At 39.8% G+C, this 27,559-nt stretch overlaps 1 protein-coding gene across 1 annotated transcript in view; it reads left to right on the top strand.

Moving 5' to 3' along the window:
- Nucleotides 1-9,636: 9,636 nt before the first annotated feature.
- Nucleotides 9,637-27,559, top strand: part of NR1H4 (nuclear receptor subfamily 1, group H, member 4) — a 42,139-nt gene continuing 24,216 nt past the window's right edge. The window contains exons 1-3 of the mRNA XM_009321296.1: nucleotides 9,637-9,718; nucleotides 16,196-16,335; nucleotides 26,335-26,697. Coding sequence (XP_009319571.1) covers nucleotides 16,251-16,335; nucleotides 26,335-26,697 — 448 coding nt within the window. The 5' untranslated portion in view covers nucleotides 9,637-9,718; nucleotides 16,196-16,250. The remainder of the gene's footprint in view (nucleotides 9,719-16,195; nucleotides 16,336-26,334; nucleotides 26,698-27,559) is intronic.

The following is a 27,559-nucleotide window of genomic DNA, read 5'->3' as shown; positions in this document are numbered from 1 at the left end:
GTAAGTGAGTATCCACCACCTAAAGGCAAAAAATGGAGGCACCTCGAATTTTTAATTAATTTCTAAAACTCTGGACTAGGAAGTAGATTGCTAAAATACTGTTAAACTGTGATATTAAGTGGAGGGATCAAGAGTGGGTACAGGAAAACAGTGTTTTCACACGTCAGTTATTGCCTTGAAGTAATCCAAGGTCAGGTGTAAAGTTAGTCAAGGTCTCATTTCATTTTAGCACCTGCTGGCTGACATTCCTTTTACAGAAATCATCATGTCTCTGCCCGCTTTTACTGGCAATCTCAAAAAAGAGACGAACTGTAACTGGGCCATTATAAATCAAGCTTTTCCACTTGAAGAAATGAGGAGCAGTATATTTACAGAACAAAGATTTATTACATTCAAGAAGCCTAAAGTATCTGGTTAATTACAGTTAAATTCCTGGAATAAATTGACAGTATTCCAAACAAGACTTTATCAGCTTCTTTGCAATAGAGTCCATTTTACTGGCATGCTGTTCAAAGGTTTCTGTTGCAACTCATATTTAGGAGGGTTACGTAAAACTTGATGTAGGAATGAGTGACAAAGGTTTTATTTATTTCATATTATTATCTGTTGACTTTTAAAGACCTAAGTAACAAGACAGGTTAAGCAACAAGTCAATGATTAAACTGACAAAATGAGTATCAACTACGCTAGTTTTAAAAGAGATTTAGAAAGTATGAAGTATAAAAAATATAGTTCTCTGAGTTGTAAGTAAGTTGAAGTACTAAGATTTTCAGCTTCAGTTATATTTTTCTGTTCCACTGCTTATTTACAGTCTCTGATATTTATTAATTATCCTCTTTCTCAAGCAATTTATTTTTTTATCATCTTTAATGTCAGAGGAGAGGTGTATGTTTGGTAAATCTATTTTTTTAGATAAACTTTACAACATGACTGGGTTACGCTTTGTCAAATTTTCTTAGAAGATTTAAGAATTGATGTTTCTTCAAGCAAACATTTTTAAATATAGAGGTTATCATGCTATAGCAGTAACATTGAGGTCTTGCATAGTTCAAGGTTACAGTTCATCACCTACTTGAATAGCAGGTTTGTCACTGGGAAAATAGCAATTCCCTCACATTTTCTAATTTTGACTTATCTTTCTTGAACTAAATTGAAAGCAGTAAGAGCTAGATATACCCTTCCTTGGCCCTCTCTGGAATGAATTGGATGTGCAGAAAAAAGAATGCAGTTCCAGGGTTTATGTTCATTTCCAGGTTAATATCATATATCCAGGAAAAAATACTTTCTGTTTTTAAAAACTAATGTTGCTACATGCTTGTTTTTTTCCTCTATCAATCTTTTATTTGACAGGATGTATGTTTATTGGCTGCACATTAATGAGACACAATCTGAAATACCGAATCATCTGTTAGTATCTGGGTAATTTCCATGCATACAGGAAGGAATCCCTTTTGTTGTGTTTACATGAGGATGATTTTCTGGCAGCATGCATTACATGTGGGAAGCCACCAGTTTAATAACGTTAGAACAGCATCAGCTGTGTCTAATAATCATACTACTACTCCAGTATTTGGTACCTTTGATGCTCCCATCAACTTCTACTGCTGTGTTTATCATCAGCAGATATTATAGGGGAAAGACTACTGGAAAAAGAATAGTGCATGATTTTTGCCCCCCAGCTGACAGTGACATTAATTTCTTTGTTAATCACATGTACAGATTCTGTTTCCTTTGAGTAGAAATAGCAACGCTTACACATAGACACACACATATGCTTCAGCCAAAAAAAATTTCATGTGTAAGTTTGCTGCAGCTGAGACTCAGCTGTAGTCCATACGATAACCAGAACAGCAGCGCTCTAGTTATCGATCATTGGTGCTGTCTTGTTTTAATTTTTCACTCAAATTTAAGAGATCAGAAACTGGAACTTCATTCTCCACACTACATGGGGGCTGGTTTGTGTGGGCTGGAGATATTTTTGCTAAGTAGTTCTCTACATCAAAGTGGTTGGTAGGAGGGCTCCTGATTCGTGCTGGGGCACACTTCTCTGCCAGACAAAAGAGTTAACACCAGGGCTGGCTGCTCAGTCCAGCCTTTGCTCCGAAGAACTTCCTAGCCAATATTTCTGTAACAGTAACACTTTCCTTTTCCCATTTGCCATAGTGGTAATCAGTTTCTATGTCCAAGAAATGCAAATATGGCTAAAATGGGCTGGTAAAACATAGGGACTGGTCCCACAGGCTTTTGAGAACTTATTCCACCGTGAGTTAGCAGCTGAGAAAGGGCTGTCTCCTGTATGAGCATGGGTCTTCCTCTGGGTGGGCAACTCCATTGCTCAGGGGAAATATCAGTTTTGGGGGAAGCCTTGTAAATTCAGAGAGTTATAGCCACAGTCCCTCACTAGCTTGAGGCAATTTTGAGGAAACCTTGAGGGAAAGGATAGAAACCTCTAATTTGGCTCCATATTTGTGAGGAGCCAGTGGAGAGGGAGGAACAATGGCTTATGCTGCTGAGTAGGTGAACTGCCATGCTTTGAACTGATTTTTGTCCTTTTTCACATACATTGTCTCATCCTACACACCTATTTAGAGAAACAGTTAAAGCCTAAAATTCATGAATTTGTAAGACTCCCTTCCTTGTGAAGGTTTGGTAGGAGGTGTCACTAAAGACAAGAAACAGAACTAGACAAATTTCCCATGCATGTAATCTACTCTATCACTATTCTCTAGATAACCTGATTTTGTTACACCTTTTGCGTTGTGGGATGAGATGGGAACATGAAATGTATCTGCCAAGCGAGATTTGAGATAAATGAGGGATCTGCCAATGCAAATGATTCATATTTTGGGATATGACCCAATTTTGGACAAAGAGGATATTCAGATTAGGTTTTGATAAATGAAGCTCTTCTTCAGAGTGAGCCCAAGTTAATACTTCCATGAGATAAGTAACCTCTGCATTTCCTGATTCATGTTATTTAAATTTAATAAACTTTGTATTATATTTATGTTGCATTTAATTTCTTTCTTCCAAAAAGGGAAGTAATTTGTTTTCAGAATGCAATGATGTAAACTGAAGATTAAGAAAGAAAGGAAAATAAACTAAATCCTTTAATTCTCCCAAGAGCTATTGTTTAACATCCCCTTAACTTCCTCTTCAACCATTCCACTTTTCTTTGGCCTTCAGATCTCTTTCTCTCCTCAGTACCAGCTGTTTTCTAGATGGAAACCAAGAGGATGATCTGACTGACCTGGGTCCCAGTACATGAAATAAGGATCCTCTGCCCAGTTGTCTGTGGTCTCCCTCACTCTCTTCCATTTCACCCCTGTGTTTCTTAGCCCCCACTACATGGGCACTGCCCGCTCACTTGCTTGGTACTGTTAATTATGGCAGTAAGTGCCTCATGCTCTTTTTGCACCTCCATGGCTAAGGATACAATTGTCCTAGGAGAGCCGTGGCTATTTCAGAGCTTTTTGCTGTAATGTGCCTAGGAGCTGTGCACCAGTTGTCCCACCAACATCTTCCACAACGAGGTGGGAAGGGCTCCACCAACACAGTCATGGCTGACTTTGTTGGAATTAAGGTGGAGGCAACTGAAAGATAATATGATACACTTTCTCACTTTTCTGAGTTGGCAATATCTCAGCTATGTCCAGGATGCAATGTTATCTAATTTCCAGCCCCTTTCATTTTTCCTTAGCTGGGTGGAGTCATGAGTACTCTTCAGCTGAACTTGTGACATTGACCTGTTAATATCTCAGTCTTCCCAGTGCAAGTTGGACATTAAGGGTCTAGTCCTGCTGCTGCTCCTCTTGCCTGCCACAGGTGACTATAACCATGTTCACCATTTGTCCAAATTCTGGTAGGGAACAAGGAAGAGCCAACAAAAACTTTGAGAGCTTCTTTACATCAGGGTCCTGAGGACACTAATAGGCTTTAACAGCCCTGGTCAGCATCACCTGTGGCCTCCCGCACACCCTGCCCATGGGCTCAGGATGCTATTTAAGCTTAAACCTGGGCTTCTTGTCCTGGCCTGTGATAAGCTGGAGGTGTGCTTGGTGCTGTCTCCTCAGGTCCTGGCTCACTGGTGGAATTTTCCTGGGTGGACTGCAGGTGTAAGCTGTAGCTTGCATTATCTCCAGTCCTGCCTCTGCCTGGGAGGACCTCAGGCTGATGCTGCAGGCAGTCTGTCTCCAGTCCTGCATCTGGCCCTATCTCTTCCTGCTGCTCTTGGCTGATCCCTGGATGGCCCCTGGTCCTGATTCACCACCTTGCCTCCTCTGGGCCTGTTGCTATCAGCCCCCTGCCCCACTCGGGTACTGTGGGACTGTGTCCTGTTAGTGGGGCTATCCTCAGCTCCTGGCTTATCCTCCTCATGGAGCAGCCCTGCTCCTGTTCCTCCCTGATGTACAAGTGTCTTCCTTGCAGAAGGAAGAAGGCAGCTTCTTCCAAACCGAGTCCTGTGTTATTCCTTGTAGCCAAATCTGATGTTCCCCTTTCTCCTGGATGTATAGGCAGGTGTAATGAGCTTTCCATCAGCTGCTGTGTGTGATGTCCCCCTGTTCCCTGGGTGGTCATGGACCTCTTGCAGCAGGATGGGGCAGTTCCCCTGAACTTTGCTCTGGGTACTTGTCTGGGGTCTGACGCCTGCTCCGCAGCCCTCCCTCTCAATAAGCAATGAGAAGAGTCATCTGCTTGCAACGCTTCAGAGCACAGTAGAGCCTCCTCTAGAACAATAAAGTGTAGAACTGAGGGTTTAAAAGGCTAACTGTGACTCTGGCTTGCCAGATAGCATTAGCAGAGGCTCCTACTGCATCTCCAATAGCTTACACTGTCCGTTCATATGATGTCTAGACTACATTTCCTCTCTCATCCTGAAGGAAATGGTTCCTTGTTAGCTACTGAACTAGTTCTTTTAAACATCTTTCTTTTTCCTTGACACTAGACACCGTATGAGAAACAAGTAGAGGTTTAAAAGTTTGCAGAATGAATTTACTTAGTGTGAATATTTTAGCAATTCAAAAGACCATCTAAACATATCTGAATACTTACTTTTTAATAATACTTCACTCATCACCTTTGACATTTAGTTTAAAAGAACTTCTTATTAATGAAAGGACAGTGCATTCATTTACTGGAATAGATCAACATTTCATAATATTTTTATCTCTCCAAATATTTACATAAATGAAGGTTAAGCCTTATTGGACTCAATCACTATCATACTGTATAACATCAAAATGTCAAGAGGAAAAAATTGAGAGAATAAAGTATATATTTACTCCGAGGCCTCTAGAACAACTTCTTATCAGCTAATACTGTACTAGCATATTTAACTTAAAGCTGTGATTCCTCTAGGAACTTTTAAACTTGTAACCCCTAGCAGGAGGGGAAAAATAAAAGAGCACGTCATATCAGTACCTTAATTAAAATTTAAAATAATGACAGAGAATCTAATGTGGAATAACCAGAACTTATTTATAGAAAAACACGTTCTGAATTTCAGTGGAAGTCAGCTAGAGGGAGGTAGACCAAGCTGCCCATACTGAAGTTTAGCATCTCATACTGTAAGCATCTCATACTGTAGCTGATTCCACATATGCTCAGCTCTCCTTTTGCACCCAGGCAGCTGTAAGATGGTATCTTGTTAATAACATATATGCTCTTGCTAGAGCATGTTGGCTAACTATTAACTGCCTGCCATCAGGGAGGAATTCCCCCTCTTAGGCCAGATTGTTCCATGGTCATTTTACCCTTCATGACACTCCACTTTAAATATATAAGTGATAAAGACAGAATATGGGATTTCATCAGGGCACAACATAGGACTGTTGAACAAATTTTGCCCTGCTTGGAAACCGAATTATCTGAAAGCAACTTATAACGAAGAGGCTCTGATTAACGAAAGAATTATTCAATAAGCTAAACTAATTTCAAAAGCGGAGTTGTTATTCTGCTTTTGAAATGCAGCAGAAAAAAAAAGATTAACAGCTACTAGAGTTAACTCACTGAAACTTTGGACCCCATTCCTTTCCTATTTTTTTTAGCCTGTACAGGAACAGCCTTAGCTATTAAGATTACTTAATTATCTTCATATGATAAAATGTATTGTAAGCTAGTGATAATTTTGGCCATCCTTCAAGAAATGAAACGCTTCCTTTACATTAAGTGGTGAATAGTGATATTTTGGAGAGTGCCTAAGAGTAAAAAATGGCCTGTCTGGGGAGACAGGCCATGACCCAAAGTGGTGTGTGTCCTCTGTGCAGCCAATAGTCAATAACGGGTGCTGCAGGGATAAACGAAAAGCTGCAGGTGACTCTGCTGTTTAGTGGCAACTGTTTATAATAAAGTCAGGAACACTTTCCAAGCTGTAACCAATGGTTTGGGCTGAGGCACAGCTTGGTACAGATGAGCCCTCAGGTGTCTGCAGTACCATTCATGCTGGGAGCTGTCAGCACGGGGGAAAGACGGTCTTGAGCACAAGCAGATCTCAGTCAAGACACATATCCCTTGGTCTATCGAACAAACACAGACCCAAGGTCTCTCACTAGTTGTGACTGGTTGTCATCTGTACGATGCTGCTGGAGCTCCAAGCAACTGGCTGTGAGTAGGCAGAGAGTTGTACAGCTGTTGACAAGATTTCCTGTGCAAAAAGGAGAAGGTACTGGTCATTTGAGGCTGTATTACTTTCATATGTTTTTAATGTGTAGTGATGCATTCATAGGGGTGTGAAGAGAAGAAAATGTTGAAGATGAATGCCCAACCTACCTTTTCTTCCTTTCCCCCTATCTCCTTCTGTGCTAGATTTTCCCCATCCACGCTTTTGATGACAAACTACTTTGTTGCCAGGATTTGTCTTGCCTTTCCATGGCTGAGGCCATGGAGCTACCTTGTCAGTGCAAGTGTGAGATGGCAATTAATTCAGTGGAGAAAAGGCAGAGTAGCAGGAGGAGGCGCAAACGAGCTATGACAAAACCTCCAATTCTTTCATAGAGTGTGGAGTTTATGAAGTGGTATTTTCTAGGCAGACAGATTTCTAGCCCTGACTGTTATATATATCCCTGTTTTCGTAGCTGAACATGTGTTTGCACTGATAATAGCATGGATGTATTTTAGAACACATGCTATTTGTCAGTTAAGTAAAGTTAGTATTGTCTAGAGAAGTTTTAGGATGTCAATTTTCTGAAATTTTAAAAATTATAGCATGCAATGCTATCTTAAAAAAGATATTCTATTTATAAGTAACTGGATTTGAATCTTTTCCCTTCCTCTTCTCTCCCTTGATGCTGTGTAGGTAGTCTCTCATAACACTACAGAAGATGTTTTTGATTTGCTCTAATGCCTTTCTGTTCAGTTTTCATTTGCACATCAGCCTCAATAAAATATGAACACCTGGCTTGAACTAATAATGCCACATGTTGTTGCTACAGGCAACATCTCCTCTTTTGATCATGAGGATTCTTTCCTTGCTTTTTCCAATAATGTCTTGAACATATTGATTAGTGGACAAAGCATGACTTTGCCACTTGCCTCTTTATTATTGTAAGGAAAGGAAAAATGTTTTAATGCAACAAATTTGTTAGTGAATGGGGGTATTATATTTGGTTTCCTTTGTGGTGAGCTCTTCGCTGTCTGACAAACAGCATCCACACAGAGGAAAATGCTTTCTGGGGAAGAACCTTTATTGAAGGTTGGTTTCTAGGGACTTCTAAATAGCAATTGCTCTGTGCTGCCAACAATCTAGGACCAATGCTGCAGGAGACTGAAAGCTGAAAAAGAGATTTAAGGTCTTCAGAACTAGCCAAGAGATGAAAAGCTCCATGAGACACAATATGACATTTGTTGGACTTCTTGGCTCAGTCTCTGCTTCTTCAGCTGGTAAGGGACAAATCCCATCACTGGCCTCAAGATGACCAAATATAGAGGGGGTTTTTTTGGCATGTGGTTCCTAGGCACCACAGGAGTGGACATTTACTGGAAAGTGTCAGATGGGATGTTGGCATGTTTGGAGTTGTGGAGACCAACTGTCTCCTGTGGGTAGGGTTGTTTTGGAAGAATTCTCTTATTTGAAAGGACTTATGTCAATTTTGCTAAACATGAATTTGTAAAACAGAAATCTCATCATTTATAGTGATGGCTTTCAGAGAGTCAGAAATGAGGACTGAGAGAACCTTAGTCTTAAATGTACTTATCATATGGCCAGTGACTGCTGGAATGAACTGTAGGCATAAATCCCTGAAAACAGTACCCCCTTGGGCATGCTAGTGTCCAGTGACAGCCTTATGGCATCATTCTCCTATTGATCTCTTCAGAAACCTGTCATACCATGTGTGTTTGGCTGGCCACCAGGTGAATTTACAAGGGACAGAACACATGAGAAAGACCCTTTATTAATTACATTTTAAAGAGAAGGGTAGAGAGTTTCAGTTTCCTTGATATAAGCTTCAGGATGAATATACCTTTTTAAATTATTTTTTTCTCTTAAACTTGAGGAAAGTGAGGGAATTTTACTCTTGGTAACTTCAGGGCCAGCAGCTGTCACCTTTCTCCTAGAGAGGACTGTGTTTGCTGCCCAATGCCTCTCTTTTCTGGAGTAGGAGGTACAGCTTGTGTCTCTGTGTAGTCACTATTGATCAGACAGTGTAAATATGTAGAGAAGGACGGAGAGCATATACCATGTGGCAGACGTGAACTCGCTTACCATGAGTGATGCTGCCAGCTGTCCCCTCTGGCTGAAATTTGCCTCAATACCACTGCCAGGTCATGTAAATATGTAGAGATATGTTTAGCAATGCAAAACAAGGAATCATTACCCTTGCTGTGTAGGTGGGGTGTTGAAACAGAACAGCCTGGAGTCATTCCACTTTACTTTAAATTCCTCTACTGGGTAAGTGGGGATGTAGTTGTTCAATTTCCCCTTTCTGTCAGTGGCAAGAGATCAGCATTTTCGAATGCAGTGCAGCCCACCCAGGATGTGATTCATCATCTACAGGTACCAATTTCTTCCCCTTGCGCACAAAAGGTGCATGAGTCTACCAGGTTTAAAGTTAAGGGCCTCAGTTTCATGCCTAAAGCTTTATGGGATGAGCCCAAATCAACAATCTCTAAGTTTCTTAGAGAGTGTGGCAGATCCAGGAATCAAACTTTAATGTTCTCAAATCCCTGTGATGCTGAAATTTATAGCCCATTCCGCTTCTTCAGTACTCAGTGTAATGCTCAGTTCCCCTAAAAAGTGTAAAGAATAACAGAAACACTTAGAAGACAAGTATGTGTCTTGGAATGACATCTGGGCTCCTTGAGTGGGAAAGACAAGGAGGCTGAGAGTGTCATAAAAATGTACATGTGCAAGAAAAGTGTTACAATCAGCAACAAGGTACTATCACTCCACTTTTTGAGCCAACTTCCCCCCTGCAGCCAGCCAGAGTATTAAAGAGCATCCCAAGTCTCTGTGCCGATGGACAAGCTGGGATTCACAACGTTTTAATACAGACTGTTTGGAGAGTTTCGCAAAGAAAGAATTGTTAATGAGTAATCCTTGTCCATTAGGGCACTGAGCCAATGAGCCCAAGCTTTGATTCATTGTGTTATCACTACAGGCTTCTGCTAAACCTAAAAAAAAACCAAAACAAAAATGTTCCTGTGTGAGAATCGTTAGGATACTGAACTGAGTGCAGAACTGTCTTACATCCTGCCATCCGCAGTCTTCCACAAAAGAACAGTAAGTAATAATTCCTTAAGCTGATAGCTCTTGCTGTTGTGTAGTGTAAAAACAATTTTCTCACCTGAATTATTTAGTGGATGTTAATATAAAGAGAAGTAATTTCATCTATAAAACTGGCACAACAGCAGGAACTCCCTTTGAGAAAAAATGTTAATGTCATGAAAAATAATGACAGTGTTGGAATTTTTCTTTAGAAAGCTGGTTTCTGTGTCTGTGTGTTGCTGGAAAAGAAAGCATAACTTTGATACTGAGTCTTTCCTGCAGTAACACTATCTAGTTAATTATGTGCATCAGCTTTAAAATTGTACTGGTTTGTTAATATTTTATCCCTTTAGGAACAGAAAATGTTTTAAATGTGATTAATGGGAGAACAGAGGACAATCCAGAATGGAACAGTTGTATTTGTTTTATGTAATTTCTTTGTTTGATGGTTTTGTATACAGATTCCATGTGCATCTTCCGAAGTCCAGGACTTTAGCACTTATTTCACATAACTAGCACAAGCAAAAGGGGGTTTCACTTTCCAAGCTATTACTGTTTGAATCCATTGCCAGTTTTTAAGAAAATGTCAGTTTATTCTGAGTGTTCCTGCTAGGTATTTATCTTCAGAAAACTGTAATTGTGGTGGGACACTTTTGGCTTTTGTCATTTTTATTGCTATTGCTTGTGTTACAGAGAACCTAGAGATGCCAAACTAGATTGGGATCCCACTAGGCTAGATGGGAGTCCAAAAACAGATTAAGAAAGGAGGGTTTGCAGTTTTGTCAGGTGAGACAGGAAAAAGATGCTGGAGAAAGGAAGAAACAGAGAAATGGCATTCAGCAGGTCATCGTAGGGACAGCCAGAAGCTGGCCCCGCTCTCTGAATTTACTCGCCTACCTACAGAAATGCCGTTGAGACTTTTGGTAGAGTTTTCAGTTCTACTTGTGACTGACTTAAAGATATATATTTTCCATTCAGAATAAGCTGTAAGAATATCCTGTATTTTTCCTGTGTCCTGTGTCTCTTTGCTCCTCTGATTTTAGATGTCATATTAAAAAAATCTAACCAGTAAATTTCAAACACACACAGTAACACCAGTCCTGCCTCTGTCTTCCTAATGCTTTCATGTCTCTCTGATACACTTTAAAACAAACAAGCAAGCAAACAAAAAAGCCTCTCAAAGAAGTGAGGCAGTGCATTAAATATTCTACAGAAAGGCTAGGAGGCCAGATCAAAAGCCTGTGAACTAGACAGGAATCTTCCCATTGATGTTAACAGTGTTTGGATCGGGCCATAGATTAATGATGTTACTGAAATTTCTCTTTGAGCAATTGGCAGCCAGATGTGTAACAAATAGGACAATATTACAGGACAGGAGGAGGGAAATGTACCTGACTAATATTTGTGAAAAATTTTGCCAGTGCTTTGATATATTTTCCTTTACTGAGTAATTGAAATAGGTTCAATCGTTCTTCTTCTGAAGGTAAAATGCAATTAGCCTATCATGGAGATTTCCTGATGATCAAACGTATTTTTACTTTACCTGAAAGTATGAGGCTATGATGCTTTTGTCTTTCAGTGAGCCCAGTTGATTTTAACTTTAATTATTTCATTAAGAGGCTTGGTTTTGCTTACACAGAAGCCAGGGGAAGCTTTACTATTGACTATAGTGGGGTCAGAGGTAGTCCACTGATAAGAGTCCACAATGAATCTGAAATGTACATCCACACGCATGTGCGTATGTGTATACATATGTATTTATATATGCCCATGAACATATATCCCATAAGAAAGCTGAATAAACATGCATGCACATACATATGGTGAAAGAACAAGTCACATATATAATAATATATATCTCAATTTTCTCACTTAAATGTAGAATACATAAACATGCATTGATTGACTGTTCTGAAGTATGCTAAAGGATGCATGTAATAAAATTATGTGTAATTCAGAGCTCTTAATTATGCAATTGATAAAAATAATCTCAAGCAATTGGGCATAGATTTTACTTTATACATACTGATCACTGTTTTTCTTTGCTGTATAATTTTGACCTATGAAAATCATCTAAGAGGTGGTGGAGTAAATAGTTTTTTTAAAAAGTTAACTAAAATAATTCTTTGGAACAATAAAAAACTTTTTAACTTTTACCATGCCTCTTAACTTCTCTTGAGGGGCTCTTATTTTGGAGAGCAATATTGATTTCCTGTGCACCTATTATCTTTATTCCAGCTTTTACCTGATCTGATGCATTTTTTTGTTACACTGCAGGATGGAGTATCAGTCAAGTTGACTAAGATATTCCAGATTAATCTGATAGAAGTAGCTAAAAGATGAACTTCATGTAAGGAAGGAAGCATGAGGCAGAAATACCTACGAATGTTTAGTCATACCAATTATGCCTGCGAATATCAAGAAGCATTCCACTATTATGTGGTTTTGGTGGATAAAGAAATCTGAATTAAGAGTGGTTACTGATCCCAGTTCATGTAGATGAACTGATTCTGGAAGCTGAGATGACATAGCTTTATGTCACCAGCCTCTATCTTTGGAAAGAATACTTCTGCCAAAAGGCTCTGTGCATAGGTGCTGCAGATGGCACCCTTTGTCACCTGGCTGTGTTGATAGCAGTTTGGGTGCCTCTGTATGTCTGCTGGGTGGGACTATCCCACTGGCCAGAGCAATGCTTCTGGAGTTGCTCCATGGGAGTTGCAGCCAGCTGGGATCACAGTTGTTTAACTGCAGCAACAGCCTAGGAGGGTCAGGCTGAGAAGAGGCTAATGACATGGTGTCTGTTGTGGAACCAGCTCTTTGCAAGCGGAGTCCACCCCTCGGTCTGTGATGCCTTGCAACACCGACTTACGGTGACCTATACTATTTCCCAGAACTGAACAATGTGTGGAATAAGTGGTGCTTAAATGCTCTATACTGTGTACCTGGTGTAGGTCTGAAAGCTGGAAATCAGTAGCTGCTGCTTTTAAATACTGGCGAAATTAATTGGATAAATCTAATATAGGATAGATGGCTTACAGCAGGCTGGATTCAGGGGCAAATCAAAGCAAAATGTCAATCAGTATTTAATGAAGAGTTTGGTGTTCAGGCAAATTTACAGTAGCAATGCTACATGTAATGGAAAATATATTTCCAGCCTTTTTAATGGTGATCATGTCTTGTGCCTTGCAGAAATCCCTCAAAGATAGGATTAATTTCTTCTATGAAATCCAGTAAATGGTCTACATCAGCTGAATATATTAGAGAAAATGAAGTATTAAAAAAAAGGTGGGAACTGTAAAATCATCATGAACATTTGACTTGAACTGAATCAATCCAGATCAAAATTACTCATAAAATCATAGAATAGTTTGGGTTGGAAGGGACCTCTAAGGTGTGCAACCCTTGCAGTTCCTTGCAGGATTAGCTCTCCCTGCAGCCAGATTTGAAGATTACGTTCCATCACTACTAGTATTTCTCATGTTTCCTTCTCAGACCCTATATGAGGAGCTAACGCTGCAAGTGCTAACATATCGGCTTTGGGATTGTGAATTTCTATATGTACATACAGAGCCTAGAACTTATCTTCTTAGGGAATTTTAGATGTTATATCAGGATATTTTAAATACAGTCCCAAGAAGACATCTGTCTACAGTCATCTAGTCCAACCCCCCTGCCGTGGGCAGGGACATCTTCAACCAGACCAGGTTGCTCAGAGCCCCGTCCAACCTGACCTTGAATGTTTCCAGGGAGGGGGCATCCACCACCTCTCTGGGCAACCTCTTCCAGTGTTCCACCACCCTCAGCGTAAAAAATTTCTTCCTTGTATCTAGCCTAAATCTACCCCCCTTTAGTTTAAAGCCATTCCCCCTTGTCCTGTCGCAACAGGCCCTGCTAAAAAGTTTGCCGCCCTCTTTTTTATAAGCCCCCTTTAAGTAATGTGGCAGGAGGGGTAGAGATACAAAATCTGTAACATCCTAGCATACTGAGAGGTTGTGACAAATACATCCTCAAGTTTCTTACTATAAACAAGGCAGTATTAACGGCACCGGGGGGGTTTTGTGTGTATGTAAAGAATAATAGATTATAAGAAGTCTATCTTGAGGTTAGAGTGATGTTATCTAATGACGTTAAAAACTGGAATAGCCTCAAAGGAGCAAGAAATAAGTTTATAGACATTTCAAAGAGACTGTAAATAAAAAAACACTATATTAGGGTTTAAAAATATAGCTTGCTTTCTTTCTCCTTATTTGCAGCACAGACTAGACAGATGCAGGATATATACCTTACAGGCTATTGAAGCTACGCATTGAAAGTCTGACTGTATACTGACAGTCTGACAAAATACTTTGGAACAGATGTCTTCTTGGGACTGTATTTAAAATATCCTGATATAACATCTAAAATTCCCTAAGAAGATAAGTTCTAGGCTCTGTATGTACATATAGAAATTCACAATCCCAAAGCCGATATGTTAGCACTTGCAGCGTTAGCTCCTCATATAGGGTCTGAGAAGGAAACATGAGAAATACTAGTAGTGATGGAACGTAATCTTCAAATCTGGCTGCAGGGAGAGCTAATCCTGCAAGGAACTGCAAGGGTTGCACACCTGTGGGCTGTAAGAAAGCTATTGAAGGGCTTGCACATGAGGAGAGGGTGGAGATGGCCTCTCTCCTCTGGGCTTCAGCAAGAAAATCCAGAGAAACATTCAGGAGCCCTCTGAAGATGCCTCATTCTGATGTTTCTCTTACTTTTATAAGGGTCCTGACTGTGCTGCTATCTTCTCCCATGGCAGAACCCTTGTAACAGGCTGTAAGAGGAATCCCCTCCTATGGGTCTGTCATGGGCAGTTCATGAGAAAACTGTCTTGCAATTCCTGACAGCCCTTTGCAGCCATGTGGGCAGCCCCACCTCTTGGGCAGCAGATGCCTTCTCCAGCAAATGTGGTGGCGAGGCAGTAAAATGGTTGGAAGTAGACGTGGGCCTACTGGGGTGGCTGGGCTGGTTGCCAACCCCCATCCCAAGATACGTGGAGTTTTTCGCTGTTGCAAAACTGTGTTTCTGTGCTAGATTTGAGACTGTGTGTTTACATGTTATTTGCCACAAGAACCCTATCTGGTCTGTGATACAAGTAGCTTTTGACATTTCTGAGTAAACTGTTTAAATTAACTGTCGGCAGACATTTAAAATGCATCTGTCTAATTAGAGAGCCTTTGTTTATGTTAAGAAAGAACTTAATGAATCCTTACGGACAAATCTGAGTATAATTACTCAGTGTGCTTGCTGTTCTCACAAGCTATTTCCCAGCTCGCTCAGCACTGGGGCCTCCTGCTGCATTCACATTTTTGTCAGATGACTTCACTTCTGCTCAAGAAACATGCTGAGCCCTCACTGGGAAGCAGACTGGGCTATAACTCTCAAATGCCTTCAGTGAGTGGAAACGTAGTCCCAGGGACAGTCCCATGGGAATAACACCGAATAAAGAGTTAAGACTATAAACCAAAGCAAAACACATTTCTGTCAACTTTATGCAGAATCCTCTTGGTGTCTGCATAAACCCTTGAGACATACCCTTGTTGGAGCTGTATGTTCTCCCGTTGCTGATGGTCCTGACCCTAATGTAATCTTGAGGTGCCCCATCTCACCCACGTGAGCCAGACATGGGCAAGGGAGCCTCTTGCATGCCTTTCTCCTGGATGAGGTGCTGCTCTAACTATAGCCTGTGCTTGAGTAGAAAGCAATGGCAGGTGTCTTGCCTCTTATTTGATAGCCTAGCAGTCAGAGCGGGAAGGAGAAGATCTGGGTACAGTGCCACTGTCAACCTCAGGAGATGAAAGCTGCTGTATCTGACTTGCTAGGAAAGTATGCTAGTGAGTGGGCAGAAGCATCTCCCAACCTCCCCAAGCAAGCGTTGTACGGCTGCTTGAGACTGCAAAGGGAGTGGGTGGGCTAGCCTGGTTATTAGACCAAGGCTTTGCTTTCTGTTTTTGCCACCATTTTTCTTGTTCAGCCAGTAATTACTGAAGGCAAGATAAAGAGCCAGTCGCTGGAAATTAAACTCAAGTTTCCTGGCTTGGAGTCTTCTGACCTAACCATAAACTTGCACTTTTTCAGTAAGCTAAAACAATGAAATGATGAAAGGGTGATGAAAAAATAATGCAAACAACTGGTATTCCCTGGAAGGGGGGCTGGACAGCATGCCCTCAGCAGGTCGGGCCACTGCTTCAGTCTGTGAATATTTGAAAAAGGTTGAGCATAATCTGCCGTTAGTTTTAAATGAACAGTGGAAGGATGGCAAATAAAATACACCACAGCAAGGAAAAAACAAACAAAGTAGATGCAGCATTTTATTAAAAGGCTGAATTGGATATTGTAACTTCAAGCCAATGTTTCTTACAGTAAATATTGAAACAACCTCCTGAATCCTGCTTTACAATAGGTACTCAAAAATGAGTTATCTTGTTTTAAATATTCTTTTTGCTTTATATCTTTCAGGGTTTCCTTTCAACCTATTTCTTAATTAGCATATTCCTCCTGAACTGAAGAATAAATGGGATCTGAAATGAATTTAATAGGACATCACCAGCTAGCCACTGCTGATGGATTTTCTCTTGCTGAAGGTCCTAATTTGTTTGGTAAGTCACCAAATTAGGTTAAAATAGCAAGCTATCCTTTACTCGGAAACCTAGAAGAAAATGCACTGAAATCTCAAGTCAAGGACGTGTGGTTGACATGTGCCAACTTTCCTGAATCTTCAGTACCTACGGAAGGAATAACATATAATGAGTGTGTGGTGTTAATGTAATCCTGCACACTATTGCTCTCATCACTACTCATAACAGAGCTTGTAGGTTGTTTTTATGACACTATTTTAATACCTGAAATTGTTCAGCAAAGACGGACCTAAGTATGTAAGCTGGATGTTATTTTCATCTGAGTCATTTAAATCAAGCTAGGCAGATATATTTTCAGTTAATTTGTAAGAAAATTATACTGCAATGTATTTGCATTGCCATATTATGCAAATTAATGAAAGTAATTTCACCTAAATTAAAACCATTGTCTTATTGAGACCATTAAAAACTTACGCTATTAACTTCAATGCACAAGACAATTACAATGCAGGCCGGAAAATTCTCCTTGCTCCAGTTCCACTGAATTTTTCAAGGCTAAGCGTGGGTTTGTTAATGAATGAAGAATTCTTGGTCAATATTTTATAAGCATGGGGAAGCTGTCTTCCGTTATATGTACTGCTAAGAAAAAAAAAAAAAGAGAATAATAAATTTTTTAGCCTTTCTTTTGGCAGCAGAGGGAGACCGTCATTGAGTAACATGATACATTCAGGGCCTCACACACAATAGAGACCCCCCCAGAAAGCTGCAACACTTCAGAAGTTTCCAGTCCAAATAAGACCAGAATTCTGTCTTTTTGAGTGCTGGAAAAATTGAAAACATTTCAGTTTCATCTATCTGAAACAAGAATAGTGGCTCGGGCATGGAGGGACTCTGACACGCGGAGCCACTCCTGCTGCAGAGCTCTTAGAAGTTGGGAGCATCTCTCCCAATCAGACCACTTCCAGTGTCCTGGCTCCATACAGCTAAACTAAAGCACTATCACAAATGATAAGCAAAACCCATTGCATTACTGTGTGTTATTGTTTTTTGCCCTAAATGTGATGGGTTTTGGTGGGAGAAATGTTTTTGCAGTTGTTAAAAAAGTACATGTAAACAGCTAAACACTTCCTTGCTACCTGTTAATTCCAATGTCAGGCCATGATATACAAAGAGGAGGATGATGTTCAAATCTAGGGTGCCAAATTTTACATCCAGTCATCCCTTCTAAAAGTCCTGCATAATTGAACTACTTCAGATTTTTGTCAAGAAGATTTTCCCCCTGATGTCTACTTTTTCATTAATTATGTCATTATTTTTAAAGAGTAATGATCAGGTAGCTTCAAAATACAAGAAAGCATGTTAATGTAAAATACTTTCCCTCCACACTGAAATCTTACTCAGAAGCTGTGAGGTCTTCAGAAGAGGGATTGCGTCTCACATTATAGGTATTCAGAGCTTAGCAAAATGGAGATTTAATTCAAACTGACATTTCTGTAACAGAAAGAAATAATGTATTACAGGGTTGAATCAGGGGTCCCGTTAGGAAGGAGACTTAGCACTCCTGCTGTGTTTCACTTAAGCTGATTTCTGTTTTGTATGGCCACTTGGTCCTGTTTTGCGGGATGTCACTCAAGTCTCAGAATTGAATTCTTTACAAATCCGGTGTGTTTTGCTTTTATAGCTGAAAAAAACCATCAGAAATAATATGCAACTGAGTCCACAGAGAAAGTTACTCATTGTGAAAATATGACTCCATCTCTTCAAGATGCTTGTAGGAAATGGTTTTGCCTCTCAATTTTATATTTGTAAACTACTTGCAAATTTTTGACATTCAGTTTTGGCAGGTAGAGACTTCTGAACCCAAGGAAACAGGAAGAAAGCTTTTAAATGACCCTTAGAATATACATTTTTCCCAGGACTTCTCACACATTACAGCTCTGATGTAACACAAGTGAGAAATTGCTGGCTTACAAACATCAGCCTTTATACAAAACAGTCTCCTTTTTCAAAGATGCATACTCACATTCTGTAAAAAAACTTGGAAATATATTATCTTTTCATTATGCTTCACTACGGGGAGAGTGTTCTTAGACCTTCAAAAATAAATCTAAGTGCATCTCTAAACATTAGCCCCAGGTGCAGGTCTCTCAAAAGAAATGTTGTCAATCATGAGTTGCTTGTGCTGTGAGCCTCATCACCATGGTAATTCCATGGCACTTCTACATACTCACCCTCAAGGTTTCTAGTTGCAGCAGTTTTCAGAAAAGCTTAAAGAAAAAAAAGTTTTCTACCTTTCAGTAGTTGGAAATTGTATGTTGGTGTTTTAACAGTATATGTCTAAGGCAAAGTACCTCTCTCTGTCTTTGGAGTCAGTGTGTTTTAACTCTAGTTTTTCACTTCTGTAGTTATGAGTCCCTGGAAAAAGGGGCTCAAAATGCAAATGAGGAAGGATCTTTAATGTAGCAGAAGTCAGGGTCCTTCCCTTCCACCCTGCCTTCCCGGAAAACTGCTTCTATTTTTCCACCTCACTACTCAGGTGATTTAGAAACACCCTAGATCTAGAAAACATCTTTTTTTTTTTTTTTTTTTAAAGAAGTGGCCAAAACCAGATACGTAAAATGCATCCTCTATAGCATCTGTATGCAAAATCAACTTTTTCTTCCCTGCAGCTCTGGTTTTCCCAGTGAGGGAAAGGGACTCTTGATGGCAAGAAATACCAGAGGTGCATGGGTCTCCCTGGGACCTGTCCTGTTAAGATATTTCTCTTCCTCAGTCAAAGCCCGTTTTTATTTCACAAGACCCGTTGAATTAAACCGGGCCAGCTATGTGAAGACTGGTCCAATTTCATATCCTGAACTAAAATAAAGTGACACACCCACCAATCTGCCTTTCTGAACCCCTGTAATTTAGGACTGAAATCCTGATCTCCTTTAAAACCTTTGGAAGCTTTGTAGTTCACTTCAGAGCCATTAATTTGTCTTGTTGACACTTCCACCAGCATAGACATAGACTGATCTGAGCTCCTCCACTTTGCTCCAAATTGGCTGGACACAAGCCATGACCTAGAAGACGCTGAGGTGCATTAGCAGAGCACCATGCCTTGCTCTAAGGCAATAAGGCAATTCAGCTGGGACAGCAAGACTGTTGCAAAATGGTATTTGATAACATCTTTCAATTGCCTTTGAAAGTTTTTCATTTTAGGGCCAATACATGTGTTAAATACCCATATCTCCATTATCTTATTTCTTCCAATGGTTATCACTTGCCCTTTTTCACATGGGACCGAACTGATTTTCAGACACCAAAAATGTCTCCTTCGTATTTTAAATGTGGAAGGTAAGCTTATATATTTGGATGGCATCTGAAATGTATACAGCATTTGACTCAAACTGTCATTTATATGATAAGTAAGTAGCAGGCCTTTAAAGTAATAGCCCCATTCTATTTTCTGTGAAAGCATCTTATATAGCAGTTACTAATATGCAAGATATTAAGTGTGAAACTTCAGCTATCAGAGATGGAATTCTTTCTAAGATCCTGGAAAGATAAGTCAGTATTATTACACATTTAATTTTAATAAAGACCTATTTTAAGTATTTTTTGGTGGCCTGACAATGTTTTCTTGCGACATCAAAATAAAACAAGACAAGAAATGCCACCCACATTGTACATGGCCCTAGCTGAGAAAGAAGTTTTTTGGGGTGAATGAGCACTCTTAAAAGCTGTATTGAAATGGACAAGGAAGAATAAACAAAAAATGAAACCTAACAAAGGGGAAAAGAAAACAATACATCTAAACTTGTCTTAAATATTTGACAATGTAAGAACAACAAAATGCCATTGAATATTGTTGTAGGCATAGAACAGTGTCTAAGATGAGCTTAAAAGGCTGACTCCTTTCAGATAAATTTATATTTGTTCTTTAAAAAAAAAGGTAGTAGGATCAAGTGTCCAAACTGATTAAACAGTTTCAAGATCATAAGATATGTTAAATAACTACTTGTCTTTAGCACCACCTGGCAGATGATGCAACATCTGGCTTCATCCGTGCAGAGAAGATAATTAGGCCCTTAACAGACCCCCAAATCAAAAGAAAACAAACGAACACAAATTAAAACAGAAAATCGTGTATGTGTAATAATTATGAAGAGAGCCAAACCAAACAGAGTGGCAATCTGAGAAAAAAATTTAATGAGAAGGAATGTAGATGAGGGTGAAGGTTGCACCACTGAGCAAGGCAAAACTAAAATGCATTTGTGTGATGCTTTTTGTGCATGTATGAGTCATTTGTGGATCTTAGCCTGGAAAGAAGACTGTTTCGTGAAATAAGGGGAATCTTGCAGTTTTGATTCTCTGCCTATTTACTTCCAGGTGTGATCCTCAGACATACTTCTGGTCACAAATCTGATGTTGGGTCTTAGTGGGCTCATCCACAGTGCTAAACAATAGAGGCTGAAGACTGAAAGAGGCATAGCTCCCTTGACTGTCCATCTTGACACTACTCAACTCTTATCTTGCTCTGGGGCTCTGTTTTGGATTGCTTTAGTAGGTGTCTTCAAGACATGGCTTACTTGAGGGACTGTTCCCAAAAAGGCAGCATGGACAAGACTACAGTAGGTTTGGCTCCTCTTACCCTACACTGTCCTCTAACACTGTCTCAGTGGGGTTTGTACCTTCATACCTTAGCTGCCATCAAACCAAGGCATGCCACACAATCTTCTGACTTCATGCTGTCCCAGTACTGCTGTGGTGGCATCCAACGCAGCCCTTACAATGTTACAGATGCTTTGAACTGAAATGACATTTATTAAACAATAATATCTGGGAGCCACAGGGAAGCTACATGGGCCCAGAAGAGTAAGGTCAGCAACAAAGGCTACGTAGTGTAGATGCACCCTGCCCACTCTAGAGAGAGTTAGAGTTACCCCTAAGCTACACAGATGAGAATCGGTCTTTGACGTTTGGCCTTGGGGCAAGGACATCTCTCTGGCACTCTTCTACCTTGTCATACAGATGTGTCCAGTATGGCCTGAGCACTTTGGCCTTTTTTTGAGAATACAACATTTCTGTGCTTAAGAAACATCTGTTAATCCAGTCAGCTAAAACCTGCTTCTTGTGATATTGAAGTGGTTAATTTACTGCACAGAATCACCTGACATTGCTATATATTTATTGATAAAAATTATGTTGTAAATGAACACAATAGGTATACAATTACAATGGCTAGGCTACTTGGAGGCATCCCCTTGAATGGTAACCAAATTTTATCCTGGTAAATCCACACTGGGAACGGACATTGCTATTGTTTCAGACATTTACAAACAAGTTTCTCTATAATTAAGTTAATCAGTAAACTATATAACCGCTGGCCTGTGTCACTCCTTTGCTAGTCTTAAAGAAAGTTCTCACAGTAAAGAAGTCAACAGGATATGGTCAAAGCAGAATTAAGTCGTTTTATTTATACATAGTATTTAGGGGGAAAAAGAAAAAAGAGAGGGAAAGGAGGACTGAGTACCTTAAGGAGAGTACTTTTCTTCAAGAGATGGTCAGACCAAAGACAGCCTAAGGTAGGATATTGTCATGTTCTCGCTTGGACATGTTTGTCATCTGATCTTGTATTCGTCCTTGAAACTGTAAGATGTTAGAAGGTTGTTTAAACCGAATGATCTTTAAAGATCTACAAATAATTTGTTTAGAGTTAAATCAGGATTTCATTAATGGTTATGCTATGATTTCCAAATTACTTAATCCTGAATCTTGTTCTTATATCTTTAAGTTCCTTCATGAATATCCTACGGAGAGCCGGAGGTTCATATTTTAAACCTGCTTAGGATTCTTTTCCCTTTAATTAGCTTTATATTAATGGAACAATAACTTTTACATTGAAATGTGATTTCATTGTAATTTCTGTAATATTCTAAAAAAAAATGTTGTTCATCAATCTGCACGTAACCTCAGTATAATTCTGCAAATTGAAAACACTTTTTTTAGTTCCTACAAAGAAAATTCCCTTTCACTTCTACAAGCGGTTAAGCTCACATCAAATATTTTTTTCAAGTCTTATGTAAAATATTCTGTGTAAAATTTAAAGGAGCAAAAGCAAAACTCTCCAATGAGTTTTAGTTGCAAGTGGTATTGTGGAAAAATATTTGTAAAATGGTGATCATATCCATGTGAAGGTTTCACTCTGATATTGGTAAGCTTTCCAGATTTCTGTAAATTATTTGCAAAACATAATCTAAAAGATCTACAGCTATAAGTAACATCATATTTGTGTGCACTTAAGTAGTCTTTCTTTAAAGTTGTAAAAGGTATGCTTCCAAAAGGAAGAGCAGATAAATGTTTCAAAATAGTTAAGGCCACACAAATATAAAATGTTTCCGTATTCCAGTGAGCTTATTTCTGATTTCACTTTCACTGCTTTATAGTACTGCAACTCCAGCAATTTCAGTGGGCTGGCTCGTGCCTTACAGTGGCAGGAGACCAGCCCATCTCAGACTTCTACAAATATCTGGATAAAAGCATATGTACATTCTGGCTGGCAAGATAAGATTATTTTCTTTTGCGATAAGAAACTATTTGTTCTAGACCCACATGTACTTTGCAAAGCATAATTCAAAAAAATCAGAGCAGTTTTCAAATATCACGCAGGACAGAGCAGCGCACTGTATGCCTCTGAAAGCAGAACCCCTTCAGCTTTTGTTGGAAGCCTCGTGCACGCTTCCAGAGGGCTGGGGAACACAGCTCAGACCACACTTTTTGGATCAGGTCATAGAAATGCTTTGTCCCAGTAATTTTAAGGCATCTAGTTTCTATTTCAACCTCATCATTTGTTTTAACTTTTTAAGATAATATTTCAGAGTAAAAGGACATTTCAACTAAAAAAAAGGAAACAGTTTCATTTTGAAATCATCTTTATGGAACACTTCCACAGTTTTAAACAATTATTTTTAGGAATGATTTTAGATCACTAATGCTTTGGAGCAGACCATTTCTTGCAATGTTTAATTCTAGACTCATTGACAATTTTGTGCAAAAAAAAATATTTTGCCACCGTTTTTTGTCTGCTCTGGGTAGAGAATGGTGTCTCACTGAGTCAGCCCAAGTTGGCTGATTTCTAAGGATGAAATACAGATACCCACCAAGCCTTTCAAACAGGTCTACTTAAAAAAAAAAAAAAAGAAAGAAAAAACAACTTTACGATAAAGTGGGAAAACCTACATAGTTACAGCCTAATTATCTTTAAAAATCAGTCTGGTCTCCATAACTGTAGTATCCGAGCACTTCCCAGAGTTTTAGCTGTAAAAACAGGTTTACATAAAACAAGACCATGTTCTCTCAGTCTCTCTTGACCCTGTCTGTTCTCCCTTTTCCCTTCCATTGCTCTGAGCATGGACTCAATTCAGCTGAATTGTATAACGTGCTTGACAGAGAAGGAAAAAGGAGGAGATACAGGCTGGTTGTTTCCCCCCGCTCCCCCCCCCCACATTTAACTTTATACATTAAGACTCAGGTTTTTTTGTTTCCTCCAGAGGCAGAGTAGAATTAATGATTGTAAAAATTTTTCTAAGCATATCTTTAACCAAAATGGCTCTACAGTGGTTTAAATAAACACCCAATATTTTCTCAGCATGTTCTCAGTTCTTTAGCAGTCCTGAGTTTTTTAACAAGCCCTGAGATTATTTTTCTTCTGTGGAAGGAGTGTTGCCTTCTCTTCTTGCTCTTTCAGAGGCCCAAGCAGTTCAGGAGGCTGGTATAGAGCTTTTGTGGAATTTCCTGTGGATGGCATAAAGTTAAAAATCAACAGTTTCTTCCTTTTCATTTTGGGATCATCCCACTTTCCTTTAGCAAACTCAATCAACTAAGTAATTACTAACTAGCAAATGACAATTTAGGTCTCCATGGTGAACAGATTCCTTTCCAAAGCGAGACTGAATGATTTGTGTAATGATTGCGTATCTCACAATTAACACTAGTTTTTGTAAGCTTTGTACCTGAAGTACCTTAACCAGTCTTAATGAGCAGCAGTCTCAACAAATGGAAAATATAATTAAAGAAAGACCACCCACTCATTAAACCTATACAGAACAATAAAGGTCAGAATCAAATCATTGCTGTCCTCACCCTTTACGTGTTTTGTCACCCCTGCAGCTGGCAGGTGACAGTTTGCCTTTGATGCATGAAGCTGTAACTTCACCTTCAGGCTCTTCCATAGAGTCCCCAGATGCCTGTATTTTGTCTCAGATCTCCGTATGTGTATGCTGTTTATTTAAAGGACATAAACTTGGGTTTGGGGAGTGCCTTCTGCTATTCTGCTTCTGCTAGCGTCGTACTTGGGGCCCTGGCCTCTTCTGGAGCAACTAAATGCAACCATAATTAAACTAATTGTTAATAATATATGGCACCATTATTCTCATTTGGTTTTGTGTCACATTTTTCCAGACATACATCTTGCTGCTTATTCTTGAACTGGGACCTCAACATTTGCTGTTGGCAAAGATGTGCTGTGGACAATACAGCAATCACATAAATCTAAAGCACTTGTATGGCTTCTGCAGCACGGTAAAGTAGGAAAGGCAGAAGGCTGTAGAGCAAGAGCATGAGACCTTGAAAGTGAAAAAGTAGGTGAAATGAAAAGGCTAGTTTCTGGCACTAACTGAAGAGAGACAAAGGAGAGGGAAGAATTCCCTCCTACAGATTTTTATTCTTTGTTGTCATTGCAGATGTTCCCTTTTCTTAACTGTTAGCATTTCTTCATTGCTTCTGATTCCTCAGAAGTGAAGGAGGCTTGCTGGGGAACCGATTTTATGTCAGCAAAAATGTTTTTGGAGTGCTTCTGAAGCACTGTTAAGTAATGGTCACCAATGAACATTAATTTACAATTTCCTTGTAAATACTGCTGTTGACTCCAATAAAAGTGGGACTCAGCATCTTCCTGGAAATATCCACTATTTTTGTCAGATTCTCTTCTTGGAACTAACGAAGGAATTGTGTCAGTGTTTTCGTGAAACAGCAAGATGTGGCTTTCTCCAACAGAAAATATGAAGTAGTTTGCAAATAACTTTTAAATTACTCTTTTCAGCTGGTTGATACGGGCTTGATTTTAATTACACAATCCAGGGACTGCTAGATGTTGTTGTACTTTGTAGTACAGAAAAAAATGAGACTTAAGTTGTTTGCATTTTTAAACCTGCTATTTAACGGGCAAAGTTAAGGTAGCCTCCAGATACTGTGTCGATCCCAACAGGAAAGGTTGCCATTCCTTCTACCACTGCCAGGTTTGTTGTTGGCTCAGAGGTGCCTCGCATGAGAACCACTCAACTGCACTGAGTGTCACAGGCTTGGAGGGGCTGGGGACCAGGATGCAGAGGCTGGCTGGGTGGCCGCTGGAGGCTGGATGGCGAGAAGGTTGCATTTCACCACTTACATTAGGAATATCTTCCCTGCTCCTTCATGGTAACCTCACTTTCCCCTTTCAGGCTCTTCTAAAAAGTTTATTTCATGGTCTTAGTCTTCCAATTAAGCCTCACTCTTGTCTTTCCCCGGTGCAGTTTTTCCCTATCATGACATATTCATTCAGCATTAAACAGAAATTAACACAATGTTTGAGTCTTGATCTAACTTTCACCAATGCCATAGGATTTTTGGCTTTTGTTTGGATTTCTTTTATTCTGCTGTGAGACCTAATTCAGGTTGCTAGCTTCTCTGTGGTGTGGATTGCTCTTTCTTGTAAATGGAACATTTATACCATTAGCTGCATGGTATCTTTCAAGATTTTTTTATGTAAGTGCTGGACATTTCCACCAATAATAAAGGAGTGGGTGAGAATGGCTAAGTTACTTCTAAAATATCTTGCATTGTGTTTGTGTAGGACCAGGACCACAGCAAATCTGAGCTCAGATAATGCAATCTTTATGATTATGCCTTGTTTCTGAGACGGATGTCTGGAAGTGGAAACTTCTCTGATAACTGCAGTTTCAGAGTAGTAATAGAAATTGTTTTTGCATTATTATTTTCCAGGTATCCTTTCAGAGCCAATGAGTTCTCCAGTGCAAGAGGCAGATGTGTCACCTTACACACAGTACAACAGTATGCCATTTCCCCAAGTTCAGCCTCAGATTTCATCACCGCCTTATTACTCCAACCTAGGCTTCTACCCTCCACAGCATGAGGAATGGTATTCCCCTGGGATGTACGAGCTCAGGAGAATACCCTCAGAGACCTTTTTCACAAGGGAGACAGAGCTAATGGATATCCCTGCAGCCAAAAAGCCTAGACTGGGTCACTCCACGGGAAGAGTGAAAGGAGAAGAGCTCTGTGTGGTCTGTGGTGACAAAGCCTCTGGGTACCACTACAATGCTCTTACTTGTGAAGGATGCAAAGGTAGGATGAAATCAATTACAGAATACAATTCAGCCAATAAGCACAGCAGCTTCTGAATTTTTATTTTTTCTTTCTGGTTAATTTTATTTGAGTCATTAATCATTTTAGAGATTTAAGTTTGTATCTGGTGCACACTACTCTGTATTTTCCCCAAGGCAGATTGGCAGTGTCTTCCACCATTGTCCTGTGAACATAGAGCACAGCTGGCCAACCTACAGCTCTTAACCCATCCTTAGCTCTTGGTAAACTGAAGAACAGCTTCCATGCGGGGGCCTGGCAGCCTGGGCTCTGCTGTCTTGGCAGCTGTTGATGCCGATCTCTGCCTGTGGAAGGAACCAAACCCAGGGAGGCCCCTGGGAGTTCAGTGCTAGGCTGCCCCAGAAATCGGCTGTGAACCCAGCCCAAATGCCTCCTGTAGTGTGCATTGGAAGGAAGTGAAAGCTGTCAGCTCCCACCTGCAGACTGTTCCCAGAGAATTTCTTTCCCTCCGCTCCCAAAGGTCATGGTGGGTGTCTTCAGGTTTGTGAAATGAAAGGATTTCTAATTCTAGACTTCCTTCTAGGGATAGCCCCTATTCCTAGGGAGGGAGCTTCTTCAGGAAACAGGTGGTATCTGAAGGATAAATATCTTGCTCCTTGGGAGAACAATATTCACAAGTTGGTGTCAGGGCAATTGGGATATAGAAAATCATTGCCATTATTAGAAACATGATTACCAGATATTTTAGCAGAGAGGGACGAAAAGGTTATGCTGATGGAATAACTATTATACCTAAAGACGGTTACTCTGTCACAGGGCTGAGGTACATTATAGAAAGAAAAATAATGCCCCAGTTTCATGCTGTTCTGTGAATAAATATTTC

Source organism: Pygoscelis adeliae, unplaced genomic scaffold, assembly GCF_000699105.1.
Source record: "Pygoscelis adeliae isolate BGI_AS28 unplaced genomic scaffold, ASM69910v1 Scaffold232, whole genome shotgun sequence".
Classification (NCBI taxonomy): Eukaryota; Metazoa; Chordata; class Aves; order Sphenisciformes; family Spheniscidae; genus Pygoscelis; species Pygoscelis adeliae.
The sequence above is the reverse complement of the archived record's forward strand: the minus strand, read 5'-3'. Positions and strand labels throughout refer to the sequence as shown.